We start from the raw sequence: 15207 nt of genomic DNA, 5'->3' as shown, positions 1-15207 counted from the left end.
CGCGCGCGCGAGAGAGAGAGAGAGAGAGAGAGAGAGAGAGAGAGAGAGAGAGAGAGAGAGAGGAGAGAGAGGGAAGGAGAGAGAGGGAAGGAGAGAGAGGGAAGGAGAGAGAGCACGATAGTAACTGAGGATGCTGGCAGACCAAGTTCCGCTCTTCATCATCAAGTTCATGGTAATGATTGATCACTGTCGAACTAAACTTTTATTTACCTCGTTCAATGATGATGATGGTGAAGTGTTTGCACACCAAAGCGCAGACACATTTTAATCTTCTTTGTACGGTATAAATATTAGTATGCAAATGGAGATTAAATAGAGCATGAAAAGTCAGAGAGAATGCAGACCATTTGAAAGAACTATGTGCAGACACAGAGTGAGCGGGAGGTTGGAAACAAAATATGGAGGTGGAAATAAAGGATATTTCTCTGAATGAAATATAATGTATAGGACGTTAGCATGACAGCACATTTGCTCCATTCGAGGAGATGAAATGAATAGGACAGTTCTATATCTACATGTATGTCTTAGTGTGACTTGGACAGGTGTGAGTCGGTGCTGGGAGCTGTAGTTAGAGGAAGCGATAAAACTGAACAAAAACGAAAAGAGAGAGAGCCAAATTCAAAGCGTGTGAGCAAAGCAAGTGAGTGAAGCAGCGGCTACTACAGTACCTTGACATAGCAAACCGGGAAAACACCGTAGCGTGTTGGATCAGCGTCGATGTAGCCGAACCACCAGTCACTGTCCGTCTCTTGGGTCACGTATATCCGCTCGCCCTCGCGGAACGACACTTCGTCTTCGTTATCTGCCTCGCAGTCAAACTGTGCTTCTACACAGTGCAGTACACCACGAGGCAGAGCGGCCGGTCTGCCGGGAGTCGTAGCCTGTGACTCGGGTGGCGACGATACAGTTGCGCGGCTTTGTCTGACCATCGATTTCCGTTCCTGCGCACCTGACGTTGAACGTGCGAGCTGGGAGGCCGCGCAAGTTGGAGTCGTTGTAGTCTGCAGGAATAAACACAGCATGACAAAACAGTTCCAGTGGACATGTGCTCAAAGAGTGCATATTACAACCATGCACACAGTACAGACTACTTTCTGCCGGCCCGGGGAGGATAGTGAATGACATACTGTAAGACATGTTATTATAACGAGTCGCAAATTTAACGACTGTCCAAAATTCATAGGTTAACGAGAAGATATGTTAACGGTCTTGCAGTATTCTGCCATATCCACACACTGCATATATATGAAGCAGTACGGCCTCAACGGATCTTATTATAAGGAAGAAATGTCATCCGTTAACACGTTAGATTTGCTTCCTCGTTATATATACATGTCTTACAGTAGCACGTGCATAACGTACAGTTATTAGGGAGAATTCGCCCAAAGTAAATGCATTGTACCATGATTACGTATGAATAGAATAATTATAACGTTGGAACTGCACGTGATTCTCTTCTGTAAAAATCGGCACAGGCTACGTGATTTCTCGATGGCTGCTAAGCATGCTTTGTTGCGAGACCACACGCGTCCACGCTGACACCACAAACCTAAACCACGCTCTCCATTTGTTTTCCACGTGTTGTGGACCTTGTGTTTTGCTCGGCTTGAATGTCGCCATGGATAAATCAGGAAAATCGTACATTGTGCATGAAATTGTGCTGAGTAATTGAGCTTGATGTGCACAAAATGTGACCATTTGTTTTTCGAAAAGTCGTGTCAAAGGTTATGAGACAGAAATCTTTCCAGAAATCGGGGGTTTGACTGTACAGTGTCTCGTCTGAAATGACAATGACAAGCAAACTCAAAATTGTAGCTGCTGTCCTTTCTCCACACAAATGCTTCAGAGAGCTGGCCAGAGCTTATGGTAGCAAAGGAACTTTTTTGCTTCAAGAGTCAGCGAAATCCCATGCAGAACAGATTTCATATTCCGGCAGTGAAGCAGGCAAAACCCATGAAAGCCAACAAAACAAGAAAAAGCTGGTACATCAGATTTTCTCCTTACACTTGAAACCGTTTGAGACGGCCGTTCTTCAAGCGGTTTCTTTTCTGTCTTTTCTGTGTAGCCCTGCAAGAGAGGTCCAGCACACAGACAAACATAAAGTTGATGGTCAGTGCAGGCACTCAGTAGTGGAGACAGTCCTGCTAGAAGGAGATACATTCTAAGCAAAAATCAAATACAAGTCTACAGGTAGCAACATAGGTCTTGGGACCACCTAACTCTCAAAGACCATCATAGTGCAACCACTATTCCATACCCGTGGAAAAAAAAATGGTCATGCCACTCGATTTTCTATCATGAAACAGCAAGAACATTGGGCGAAGCTGATCATTTCCTTCCACTCAGGGAACTTGGAATGAGCTTTACGTTTACGTGATAGAATTAAATCGACAAATTGACAAGGTATGAGTTCTAGCATCAGCGATTACCAGCATCCACAGTTCACATAGCAATTTTGCTCACAAGTATAAAGGTCAGGGCTGGGGCATGCCAGCGGAGTTGAACACTGGTCAACTTTCACAGCCCAGACTGGTTGTAATCTACAGTATGTTTTTGATACGCATCACACAGGTTCACGTTTGCGGACCAGGCTGGGAGAGGCACCCCATCCCTGGCGGATACCAACAGTATTTGAACCAAGCTTAAAGGCTATAGACGAAGGGCATTACTACAGCACGCAGTGCCAGGCATTGTGTTGAGAATGCACCATTCACCAGGATGATGTGGCACCACTGGATAATTTACTATTATAGCCGGGCTGGACCACACATGGCTTTTGACCAATAAATATTTTCTTGTCAGCCTTTGTCTTCCTTTTCTTTGTTTTTACACACATGTTTCACACCAGACACGCACGCACCGCCAATTGGCTCCCACTCATGACCACATGCCCATGGACTACATACCCACAGATACTCACTCAATCGCTCGCACACACACGCTCACACACACACGTGCTCGTTCACTCGCTCACACACACACACACACACACACACACACACACACACACACACACACGTGAGTACATGTTCACGCACCTACGCACACTTGTAGCGTCGAAGCAGTAATGATGTGATGTACTCGTCCCCGGGTATGTATTGTTACATATTAGACACCCTTAGCAAACAACGGTAACGCTATTTTTTTTACGGTACTCGTACCTTGATCACCCAAATAGCGTTGAAGTTGCAGCGTAAAAACGTTATGGGGGCTGATTTATCGTTGTGACCAACGGTACGTTTTTTGGCCAAATATTGCATAGTCCGTACGCAGTTCACCTTGTATTGCGTATATGGTGACATAAATAGTTGTACCGCGCGAACTAAAAGCTATTCTTGTGGCAACCGCGTAGTAAAAATAGCGTGCATCTTGCTAAAGGTCGAGCCCAAATCACGGTATTTTCCCCCTTACAGTAATACCATTACAGTCGACCTACCCTTGTAACGATATTTTCGTCAGACCAAGAAAATTTAATATTGTTATAAGGGTACAGTCGTCCCTCTCTAATCCGGCACCTTTTGCAACGGCATTTTCTGCTGGATAAACAAGGGTGCTGGATTATCAAATCCTGCCCTCCAACCCGGCCCACATGTTATCATACATGTTTGTGTCGTACATCAAAACGTAGGGATTTTCTGTGTCAAACCAAGTACTTTGTGGAATGCATGTCCATAACATACACTTGGGAATATCTTATGCACTAGCATAGGATATTCCCAAGTGTATGTTTCAATGGTCCCTGACAGTATGCAATGTGCAACTGCTGGATTAGAAAATCGAATTATGTACCGTTTGAGTGATTTGTTGCAGAAAATCGCTGCTGGAGGCGGAATTCAAGTGCCGGATTAAAGTGTAGAAAATGAACTGAAAAAATCCGTTTTGCCAGAAAATGTGCTGGTTCGCAAGGGTGCTGGATAAACAAATGCCGGATTAGAGAGGGACGACTGTAATATTGTTATAAGGGTAACTGGTTCATTTCATACATGTACGTCATAATGCATGGATTTTGTTCATTTTTTACACTCTTCATAGCATAAAAAAACTGACGTACATGCGCATTATATGCACAGCAAGGTGCCCACTGGTGCCCCCATTGTATTTCAACATGTCCCAGCGACTTATCAAGTGAAGCTTGCCCTATCTGGTTACTCAGGTTAGTGGGCTCTATAAATATTCCCTGCTAGATATTGTTATAAAATGGAAAATGTCGATTGGTCAGCCCATTTTATATCGTTATAGGGGTAATATCGTTATAGCAATATTGTTATAGAGGTAAGCCTTTGTATACAAAAGTCAATGGAGTGATTTGGTTTGGCAGAAAAATATCGTTATAGAGGTTATCGTTATAAGGGTAGGTCGACTGTACAACACAACGTTGTTTGCTGAGGGTGTCTATTAGGGAGGTTCTGCTCTACGTTATGGGAACGCGACGCAAAGAATCACGTGAACTCTCTTCGCGTTCCGGTAACGTACAGAAATCCTGTTCTGCTCTACGTTCACGTAGAGAAGTCACGTGGAATGTGTACTGGGAATTTCCCCTTCCATATTTGGCAGTTTTCTGCCTGCCCTCGAATGATATCCAGCAGATCCGAACGCAATTTCTTTGCGTGTGCCACAACGTAGAGAACCTCATCTACGCGTAGAAATCTGGACCCCAAACACGCGAAGCTGTAGACTCTAACCCAGACACCTGCTCTATACGTGATTTCTCTATGTTTCACGTATAGCAGAACCTCCCTATTGTAACTTGCCCCACTCGGAATGGGGCGTATGCACCATTTCCACGCTAATACAACTATGTGTAGGTTTTGTGGGGCAAGTCGACTACAACCATACACACTGTGATCCCAGCTCTGCATCAAAGGTCATGAACTTTGTAAGGTCATACTCATAAATGCACTAGAGCGGGGTTGTACCTGCCAAATATGGATAAGTTGCCCCTCAAAAAGACCATGACGGTCTTCAATGCACCATTCAGCAGCTTGCAAGACTGAGGCATGTCTGGCAGCACAGAGGCAGCCATAGCCTATCAAACCCCCTATGAAGTGGCCCCCGGCTCCATTTCAATCCACCTCACCTCACAGGAGCCGGACCTGTGAGGAGTCCCGCTATAAGCCTTTTGCGCGTTGTACAGATGCACGAAATCCCGTAGAATACCGTAGAACCTAATGGGTGTTGAATGTGCAGGACCCTATTGTGTTTTCTGCTATTTCCACTAAGAAATGGGCCCTGAAAGCATTTCAAACGAAAACCTTTTCTGACAAAGATCTAGGTAGTCATTAGTACTAACCAAAGTGAAGAAGCTGGAATAGGGATTGTCTGCCCTTAATTATGAGGCTAAAATTGGTCAATTGCGCATGCATAGCACACAATGAACACCCAATCCGTTCTGTACACACCTACGCCCTAGTACTGAACTTCGTACATCTGTACAACGCGCAAAAGGCTTATTCTAGCCTGGCATTGCAGTGTGCTATGTGTACACACAGACACAGTATACATATACCGTAAAGTATCGCCAGAGCGCCCCACCCTGAACTACGGAAAGAGGAGTCTCGTTTCCGGCCATAGAAGTGAACGTCGTATGGTCTGGTGCGACTGAAGTCGCACGGGGTTCATTCTGTTTTTGCAACATTGGGGCTGCGTCGCATTTTACTTGTACGGTGAGTCATGTGAACTGCAGTGCCCAGAGCTGCAGCCAGCACGAACAACATGGAATTTACCTTCACCAAGCTGCTGTTGCTTCACTGCGACAGTCACTGCGTAAGTGTGTGTATGGCCCAGTACAGACCACCTCGCACACTCGTGGCTGTCCTGCCTCCCCAGAGCGACCACGAAAGGACGATGGGTGGGGCGCTCTGGCGGTACTTCAGGGTGCATGTGAACACACACACACACACACCATGCATCACACACACACATACACACGCACACACGCGCACACACACACACTAAGATGCATCCCAACTTACGGAATCAGTGTAGATTTGCTCGTTCTGATCTCCAAAGAATCCCCACTCAATCTTGATCTGGTTGAAACGAGGCGACTTTCTCTTCTTCGTGTATAGCTGCAGTAGCTCAGCGCACTCGTGGCGCTCTAGGTCGACTGCCAGCTGATACGGGGTCTTGCTAGCCGTGTCCTCTGCCGTGCTCGTTGCTTCGGCACGCAGCAGGAGTTTGATTGCTTGTGGTAAGTCACGCTGAACTGCAATATGTAGCGGTGCACGGCCCGCCTCATCCACCTGGTTCACATCACCACCATTGTTGATGACAAAATCAAGAATGTGCAGAGACTTGTTCTCCTCCTTGTCCAGACACAGATGCATGGCGTTACCGCCCTCGGGCGCTTCTGGGACCTGTGCAGAGAAGTCCACTCCTTCTTGTTGCGCGTGCAGTACTGCTTCCAGGTCATGGCTTAGGATGGCGGTGGAGAGATCAGCTCGAATGTCTGCACTCGAACGACCACTTGGCCTTGCCCACTTCCGCTCAACATACTTTGCGCGGATGTACTCTTTGCGCTCGACCATAGACGCATCCTTCCGCAGCTTCTCCACTGAAAGGTTCTCCTCTGCGACCTCGTTGAACGAGTAGTTGCCCATCCGGTGCGCGACAAGCAACTCGGCGGTGCACAGGTTATCGAGGACAAGTGACCGTACACGTGAGTACTGCACGCCAAGTTCCCGATGCACGCCGGAGCACTCGATACATACAAGGATTCCCAAGTTGGTGGAGATCCAGGGTGGATTCGGAGCACTGCAATCACAGCACTGGTGATTTCCAGGCAGGGATTTGATGGACTTGACGATTCTTGTGATCAGCTCATTCATCGACTTGATATCCTGGGACTCTTCGTCATTGCTCTGCGGTGCCAAGTGACTGTTGAACAAGTGCTCCAATGTGTTGTTCAGTACTCCAACCCATTCTTCCTTTTCTTGCTCGTCCTCAGCCTGGAAGACGTATTTACGATTCTGTGAATGGAGTGTGAAGCATGGCTTCTTCGATTGGTCCACTTCATCTTTGCACTGGCATGTCAGAAGCGGTAGAGTTACAGTTGGTGGGTCGCGTTGTGAGTGAGAGATTGTAAACATACCATCAGAGATGGTGCAGTACCTCTTCTGCCATACCTTCCGGATACCATCGGATCGCTTCATCAGACAACCGGCCTTGGATAAACCAAGCTGTCGTTCACGTTCTCTCTTGTCACCAAACTGTTTCATACCGGGATTGGTTGCCTTCTCCTCCGCAGACTTTTGGTCCTGCGGTGACAGCACAGCCTGCAGTACCTTCTTCATTTCCACTAGCTCATTGCGCTCCTCTTCGTACCGGCTTTTTCGAATTTCTGCTACGTCGTTGGCAAGCTCTGTTACCCATGATGACACAGTAGATAACATCTGTTGCCCGTCCTTCACGTTACTACACTGTGAGTGATAAAACTCAACAAGATGCTGAGCAAAGTCAGATGTTTTCTTTAGGCCAATTTCATTGTTCTTCAGGAAATAGTCGCACGTAGCCAGCTGGAATGCTCGCCTTTCCCTTTCCAATTCTTGTGCTGTCTCCTCAGGCCGGAAGTCTGTGCGTTGAAGACCCGATGCTTCAGCTTGACGGCGTTTCTCTCTCTCGACACGTGCACGTGCACGTTCATACTCAGCATAGGATTTGTCAAATGGTTTCTTCATATTAGAACTCATGTCATTTTTCACAAGTGCTTCCAGAGGAAACAACACAATGTTGTTCATGTTCTTCACTTGGTTCTCCAATGACAACGTCATATCCTTCAATATGACAGCAAATTTCAGAAACGCAGTGCCAATCTTTGGCTGCGAGGGCATGAAGTTTGTTCCAAGCTTCTCCATTGCATCAGAAAATGCATACTTGCTTTTGACGTGCTCCTCGCCACAGTGAACCATCTTCTGCATCCCAGAAACCAACTTTTTCAGTTGCTTCTTGTCATTGTCCAAACTTTCATCGATCTTGGCCAATTCCCGGCGAAGACTTTCCATGCGATTCTGGTACGTTGAAGTCGACGGGGAGTTGACATCCTCCTGGGTCTCCTTGAGAAAGGCAGAGACTGTCACTCTTTCTCGCTCGGCCTGGGAAATTGAGCTGCAGAAACCTAGGTTCGCCATCGCTTCTGCAGTCTCTGACGACCAGGGAGCAATCCACTCCCTGGCTTCGCTCCGGCTTTGTAGGTTCTCTCTGTACTGTGCTCCGGAAATAGATTATGATAATTATGTCGAAACAGCTTTGACTTTCCTAGACCCTAGGCCCTGTGACCACAAGCTCAAGACTCAAGTCAAGTCAAGACAAGAAGGTACTGCTGTCTTGTCACGTGGTCATCGCCATAGTTTTACCCAATAGGGTTTGCCCATTTGAACGCCCAAAGAAAGCACAGAGTATTTTTATGACTCAGCTGACTCTTGGTCAGGCACGTGCAGCGCTGCATGGTTGGCCATGCGCCAGAAAAAGACTCTGTGGCTTTTCTGACTGGTAGGTCAGCGCAGTGGTCCTTGCGCCAAGTCAAGTGTTGCGAGTATCGTGCGTGTTGCGGCTTGCGCTGCCTTGCATACATCACGTACATGTACTGTGGACATGATTATTATGATCTGAGTCATATGACATAATCTGATATGACCGCGCTCGAGCGCTTGGCCGCTAGCGCGCTCGCCAGGGCGCCGGCGCTGGGTCCGCCGCACCAGTCGCGCGGTCACATAATTCTAGAAGGCTGAGCAATGACGTCACCCTAGCCCTGTGCACAACGACTTACGTTGCTGGTTGGTACGAACGTGAAGTCGTCGAACGAGTTACGTGCATTCATCCCATTTCCACTTTCTCTTCGATATTTTGAAAGCCTGCAAATTGTGTATCTGTGTACAATTCACAGCTGCTTTGTTAGAATGCTGAGCAGTGGGACTATATCCAGAGGTTCACCACGGGTGGTTCTCCTGGGTACATCGTTCGGACTCTTTCGAAGCAGGGTGGAAACAAGACGATTTGGTTGCTGAAGGAAGCCAGAAAATCGAACTGCACATCTCAACCATGGCGAATGCTATATCGATATCCTTGGATAAGCTGCCTGGGCTGATGCAGGTATGGTGCCGATACTTTCTGTAACTGCCTCGCGAGCACACCCAATGCATAGTAGATCTACGCACCATCCATTTGCCAATATAATAACACCAGCACTGATACTCCTCGAACCCATATAGATAAAAGTAATCATAAAACCTACGTGTGCCTGATAGAACTAATAGCAGTTCTCTAATGCCTGCCAGTTATGATGGTGTTCGGTGCGAAGTGGATAATACTGGTACACAACACAACGCTGAATGACACATAGCACTTCCCTCGGTCCGAGCATTAGTGCCCACCACATGTAGTCGAGAGATTATTTATCAAGTTCTCTTTGGAATATAATACTGTGCTATTGGTAGGGATGCCTCACTTTGCACTTGTGATCTGTACCAGAGTAGATGTACATGTAATAGTTGATACCTACAGAGCTAACGGTATACATACTTGAAGTATAGTATACATTATAATAAGAATGGCGTAACTCCTCTGTAGCCTTGTCATGATTTAAATTTTTTTTTATCCCTGAAGATGCCCTCTTGGGCGAAAATTTGGAAAGGAATTTGAAGTTTGGTTTGGAGAGATTTGGAGAGATTTTAATTTTATTTTTTGTAGCCAAGGACTTTGTGCGGCCGTGGGCGGTAAAAAAATATTTTTTTAAAGTATACATTATACTTATACTTATTATTGCAAATAACGCTGAGTAATTACACGAATGTATAAAAACCAGCATTTGCTTCCGGGAAGGATTCACGAAAATAAGATAAAAACACCATGGCTCAATGTAACTGCACATACGGAAAGCTGCTTCTATTGTCAAGTTCGAGTGGCAATGTCAGAAAGACGGTAGACTGTTCGTGATGTTCACCCTGCAGGGGATAAGTCAAGGACGCGGCTCGGCAGAGGAAGATGGGTGCCGCGGGGTGCCATTCCACAGTGACTTATCCCCTGCCAACTGCCGCAGCTGATTAAGGCCTCTAAGCGTGCCCAGGCGAATGACGAGTCGGGCTAGGCAGTCCTGAAAAAGAGCTGAGAGGAGAGTTGTCCTGGGTCGGCCCAGTCGACCGCGCAGGCTCGTGGTGGCTGAAAACTCTAACACGCGCTGTGGGGGAGAGCTCTTCTGCATTCTCAGTACGTGACCGAGGAACTCCCAACGCCGTTGGTCAATCTCGAGCGAAATCGGTGCTGAGCCGCAGATGTCATACAGATGCTTGTTGGTAATTGTGTTTGGGAACTTAACGCCAGCCATTGTTCTCAGATGCTTTTGATGAAAGGTGTCAATCCCTCTGATGGTGGCATCTGTGAGACCCCATGTCGCACAGTTGTACAACAGCACTGGCTTCACATAGGTATTGTACAGCGCAACTCTAAGCAGTAGTGAGGTAGATTGATGCTTGAAGAGTGCGTACAACGAACAGAATGCCGGGGTTGCTGGGGCCTTTCTGGCTTGGACATCTTGCGCTGAGCCTAGCCGTGATCCCAGCGACTTCGCATTTCTCCATGCTTCGGAACCACGCTCCTCCAGATCATCAGCCAGGTATATCTTTGTTCGTTCAGTTTTGGAGGTATTACCGGTGAGGTTATGGTTTGGGAGGGTGTCGGCACATTGATCACGAATGTCCTCTAGCTCTTGCTCATCAGTTCCAATGAAGTGCATACATTATACACATACTTCAAAGTGCATACATTATACTTCGAAGTACACATACTTCAAAGTATTTACTCTGTTAAAGTAATAATACGAGGGGTCGATAATGTGTTATAAGTGTGTATTAGAACAGTTTTTGGCAAAGTTTGATCCTCGAAATGGTCCTACATGTAGACCTGTGTGTGAAATGGTCCTACATGTAGACCTCTGTGTTGCATGTAGACCTCTGTGTTGCATAAAGGTCGCTTGGCATAAAACTCCGAATAACATGTTATTGCACATGTTCTTGGTTTAGTTTTTGGCCTTTTTCGTGCTTTGGAGTTATTTGTTGTTGACAGCACAGACTGTCACGTCAGTCAGTGCAGCACAGTTTGTTTTTCTTTCTTCCACAGAAAAAAAGACCATGGATTGGTAGAAAAAAAAAATAAAACTCCGAATTGCAGAAACTCGTTCTGACTTCTGTGTCAGATAGCTTTGCCCCTGAGTATTTATTGATCACACGGTTTCGAGCAGTGGAAGTCACTCACTTGCTGTGTAGACAGTAGTACATCACACCAGTTTCAGGTTGAGGTCAGGACTATGCTTAGTACTAGCAAGTAGTGCGTTCCATTCCAGCAGTACTGCATGACCATGGCCTCATTGGCGCCGAGAATGAAAGTGCTGAGTTTACAACGTGTACGGTTTGGCTACGCATGTACATATACATTGTATTCTAGAGTGTGTGTGTGTGTGTGTGTGTGTGTGTATGTGTGTGTGTGTGTGTGTGTGTGTGTGTGTGTGTGCACATGTTTGTGTGTGCACGTGTGTGTGTGCACGTGTGTGTGTGTGTGTGTGTGTGTGCGTGTGTGTGCGCGCACGTGTTTGTGTCGTCTGTGCACGTTTGTGTAGGCTTTGGAAGTCATGCGTGAGAAGGGCTTGGAGTCAGACAACCGCTACAAACTGCTATCAGCCGTTGCAAATAAGCTGCAGGCCGAAGTAACCAAGCCTGGCGTGAAGACCGAGACAGCGAGTGGAGACGCTGCGCCGCCCAAGAGTGGCCATACGTCATCCCCACCCGCACCGCAAGGCAGTGAGAGTGGCAGTACAAGCAATGCTACTGCTGCTGCTGGTGCTCCTGCACCTGCAGCAGCGAATGGTGACGCTTATGCCGCTCTTTTGGCTTCGGTCAGCTCCAACTCCAGTATTGTAAACATTCACTCGGTGACGTCTAGCCTGAGTCCAGAGCAGGTTGCACAGCTACGAGCACAGATTGCAGCTTATCAGTTACTGGCTAACAAGCACACCTTATCGCAGGAGTTGTTGAGTGCTACTGGTGCCTTGACTGTTGCCTTTCCCACGCCACCAACTGCATCAACGCAAGCCACGCAGCCACCTTCTCAACAAACTCCGACGCAGTCACTGAAGCCGCAACAAGCTCAGCCCGAACAGCCGCAGAAGCAGCAGCAGCTTTCACCGCAGCCTGTCAAAGCTGAAGCGAAATCCTCTGCCAAGCCACTGTCACCGGCTGCACAAGCTGCAAGGAAGAAGCCAGTTCCGCAAGGAAAGCCACCAAAGCTTCTGCCTTCAGACAACCCAAAACCTCTGCCTCGTGCGCTCGTGCTGAAAGAAAGAGAGAACATTCTTGCGACACGAATGCAGCGACGTATTGCGTTCCTGGAAGAACAAGACGAGCCCATCCGTGCCAATATCCAGTTGATGACGGAACTCCGGGCACTGAAACTTCTAGATCTACAGCAGAAGGTAGCTACCTTAATCATGTATGATGGTGATATTAGCATTCTAGGTTTCGACTTCAGCCTCACCCCATGCGTGTACTGCTCTGCAGTAAATATACCTCCAAGACACCGAACAAATTGCAGTAGCTTCTCAAATAGGGGAAGGTGGATTTCTCTTTGCCATTCATCCAGTACAGAGCGATGTTAGCTGTAGCATGTTTGCTTGAAGCGAGTTGTGGCAGCCCGCGAGAGTGCTTGATATATCAGGGTGCTGGGCCTTCCTTATGTACATACACACGTGAGTGCTCAATACATAAGGGTGCTGGGCCTTCCTTGTGTACATACATGACTGTACAAACATGTACAGGGAAGAGCAGAAACAGTTTAGCTGTGACTCGGAGTTTTACGCTCAGAGTGACAGCAAACTGTGTTTTGACAATTCTTGTTTGCCTTTCTCTGCATGTGCCTGTTATATGTTCATGTATTTCATTCAGGTGGTCGTATTAGCCCCAGAAGAGGAGGCATGCCGCGGAGCCAGCTTTTTGTCCCCATGTTGATAGCTGGCTCCATCCAGGTGGCAAGAAGCCCTACGCAGGGTTTCTAGCGCTGTACCGGATGATTTGGCATTTTTAGTCGGCTGCGTTTGGAGCCTATGCAGCATTCTGCGTAATCGTGTTTAGCCGCCACTGCTGTGGAAATGTATGTTTCTGGGTTTGTGAACGTCATGAATGCTTTGCTGCTCTCCAGGTGCGTGAAGAAGTTCGGCAAGAGAAACTCGACGAGCCTGGTCTGGATGCTCAAGTACAAAAGTCCAGTCGCCGCTCCAAGAAACAGCAACTCAGGTGAGTGATTTTCATATTGTGCACAGCTATTGAACTCTTTTAAAAAAGTAGCTGGCTGTATGAATGTGCGTCAGTAGATTCCATAGTCGCGACTGACAGCTCTTTTTCAGATACCACCGGTAGCTGCGACATTTATCTGTCAGGTTCTCGAATGGGAAGTGTGCTCCAAACCCAGTTCCTACCAGTTCTCATATGTGTTTCTTTGATGTATCTAAATCAGCACACGAAGCACAGAAGCCATTATAGTTTCAACTAGGCCTTAGCATACTATTACTTTTCAAGTCGAATACAATGGTGATTAACATGGCAGCAAGCAAGTTCTTATAACGGGCACTTTGGCGATCAGAGCAGTGACAAAATAGCACTTTAAAAGATGATACAACACCGGTTAGGACAGGGAGATGCCGGCCAGTCAAGAACATCACCGTCACCGTCAACAAAGGGAGAAGAAAAATCAGCACCGATCAAACCACCAGCAACTGTCACGAGACGAAGTGAACGGCTGCGTGTCCGCAACACCGCTCCGCAAAAAGCGACCGATACAGGATCGACATGTGGAACAGTATGCGACCCCTCGCCCGGCAGAGAAGTCGCCAGCGGTACGACTGCCCTGCACAATAGCAACCATGTAAATGGACCACCGGACACTGACAATAATGAGAAGGACTCGGCAATACCCCGTCACTGGACATCGTCACCGGCCTGCCTGAGTGCAGTCTGCGAACACGGCACTCACTCTCACTTCACTATTCAAGCGTGTGCGCGCACCAAATCTCACCGTGCTGTGCTGGCGGCAGTGTTACTGTACATAGGCAAGCTAAAACCTGAACTGTGTGTGCAAAAGAAGTACAGGTACTTCAAGTATGTGCAAAAGTTGTCACTATTTTGACATTCTAGTACCCCACTGTTGTTTGATAATATTGTTTGTTTCACTATATAGTTGGCGCCACTAGCGCTATCCTTTAAGGTGCTATTTTGTCACTGCTCTGATCGCCAAAGTGCCCGTTATAATGACTTGCTTGCTGCCATGTTAATCACCATTGTATTCGACTTGAAAAGTAATAGTACACCAAGGCCTAGTTGAAATTATATGGCTTCTGTGCTTCGTGTGCTGATGATCTGCTGTCCTCCAACCAAGAATCTATGTGTTGTGTGTAATGTCTATTTGCGAGCGGCAGACCTCTTCATGTGCAAGCCAGTGATTGCTGTTGTCTTGTTTTCATCCAGGGCTCAAGAGAAGTTACAGCAGCAGCGCATGGGTCATGAGCAACATATGGTCAGTTGCACTACTACAACACTCCATTCAGATAGAATAGTCCCAAGTTTGGCTAAATTAAGGCTCAAACCCACTTTAAATTTGAAAATCTGGGCTTGGAATCTGCTTTTCCATACATTTGGCCAGCTTTGCAATTTTGTAAAACCTGTCCAAAGTTCTAGCTCCCTACTTTTCCGGCCTCAAATGTGGCAAGGAAGAATTGCACTATGTTGTGCTCTTGCTGTTGTGCGGTGAAAGCGTCTGCAAAATATTTGCGGCATTCTGAAGTTCCCGTAATTCCTATCCAGGGACTTCTCCAGGATTAGTGAGGCACACATTGCACGCACCTTTGCGTGCCGTGTCCTCTCCTGGGTTTACATTATAAGACTCCCTGGTGTTTGCGGAGCCGGATGCAATCCTCAGTCTACTTCGAATATGTTTGTAAATGCCTCTTGTGTGCTTGTACAGGAATTCGTGTCGGCCATCCTGCAGCACGGGGCCGAATGGCGTATCTTCCATCGAAATGTCAGCGCTCGCATAACCAAGCTCGCCAAGTCCGTCCTCGTCCACTACGCCACAACCGAACGCGAGCAGAAGAAGGAGTCCGATCGGCTGGAAAAGGAGAGAATACGCCGCCTGATGGTTGGTAGCAGCTACTTTAACTTATGATGTGCTGGT

General features: G+C 47.2%; 2 protein-coding genes across 5 annotated transcripts in view; one reads left to right on the top strand and one right to left on the bottom strand.

The window, feature by feature from the left end:
* Positions 1-192: 192 nt before the first annotated feature.
* Positions 193-8262, bottom strand: LOC135813893 (arf-GAP with SH3 domain, ANK repeat and PH domain-containing protein 2-like). Of its 2 annotated transcripts, XM_065326916.1 has the most exons (4): positions 5973-8262; positions 2005-2067; positions 869-1001; positions 683-806 (listed from the first exon to the last, which is right to left on the bottom strand). In XM_065326916.1, exons 1-4 carry the CDS (start codon positions 8124-8126, stop codon positions 799-801), a joined length of 2358 nt encoding a protein of 785 aa, XP_065182988.1. In that variant the 5' UTR covers positions 8127-8262; the 3' UTR covers positions 683-798. The 2 variants fall into 2 exon arrangements, with proteins under 2 accessions (XP_065182986.1, XP_065182988.1); XM_065326914.1 differs by having other exon boundaries at positions 193-1001.
* A 548-nt stretch (positions 8263-8810) lies between these two features.
* Positions 8811-15207, top strand: part of LOC135813889 (transcription activator BRG1-like) — a 38953-nt gene continuing 32556 nt past the window's right edge. For all 3 annotated transcript variants that reach the window (XM_065326910.1, XM_065326911.1, XM_065326909.1), the window contains exons 1-5: positions 8811-9087; positions 11606-12457; positions 13180-13274; positions 14502-14550; positions 14998-15171. In XM_065326910.1, the coding sequence (XP_065182982.1) occupies positions 9037-9087; positions 11606-12457; positions 13180-13274; positions 14502-14550; positions 14998-15171 (1221 nt within the window). In that variant the 5' untranslated portion in view covers positions 8811-9036. The remainder of the gene's footprint in view (positions 9088-11605; positions 12458-13179; positions 13275-14501; positions 14551-14997; positions 15172-15207) is intronic.

Source organism: Sycon ciliatum, chromosome 4, assembly GCF_964019385.1.
Source record: "Sycon ciliatum chromosome 4, ocSycCili1.1, whole genome shotgun sequence".
Lineage (NCBI taxonomy): Eukaryota > Metazoa > Porifera > Calcarea > Leucosolenida > Sycettidae > Sycon > Sycon ciliatum.
The sequence above is the reverse complement of the archived record's forward strand: the minus strand, read 5'-3'. Positions and strand labels throughout refer to the sequence as shown.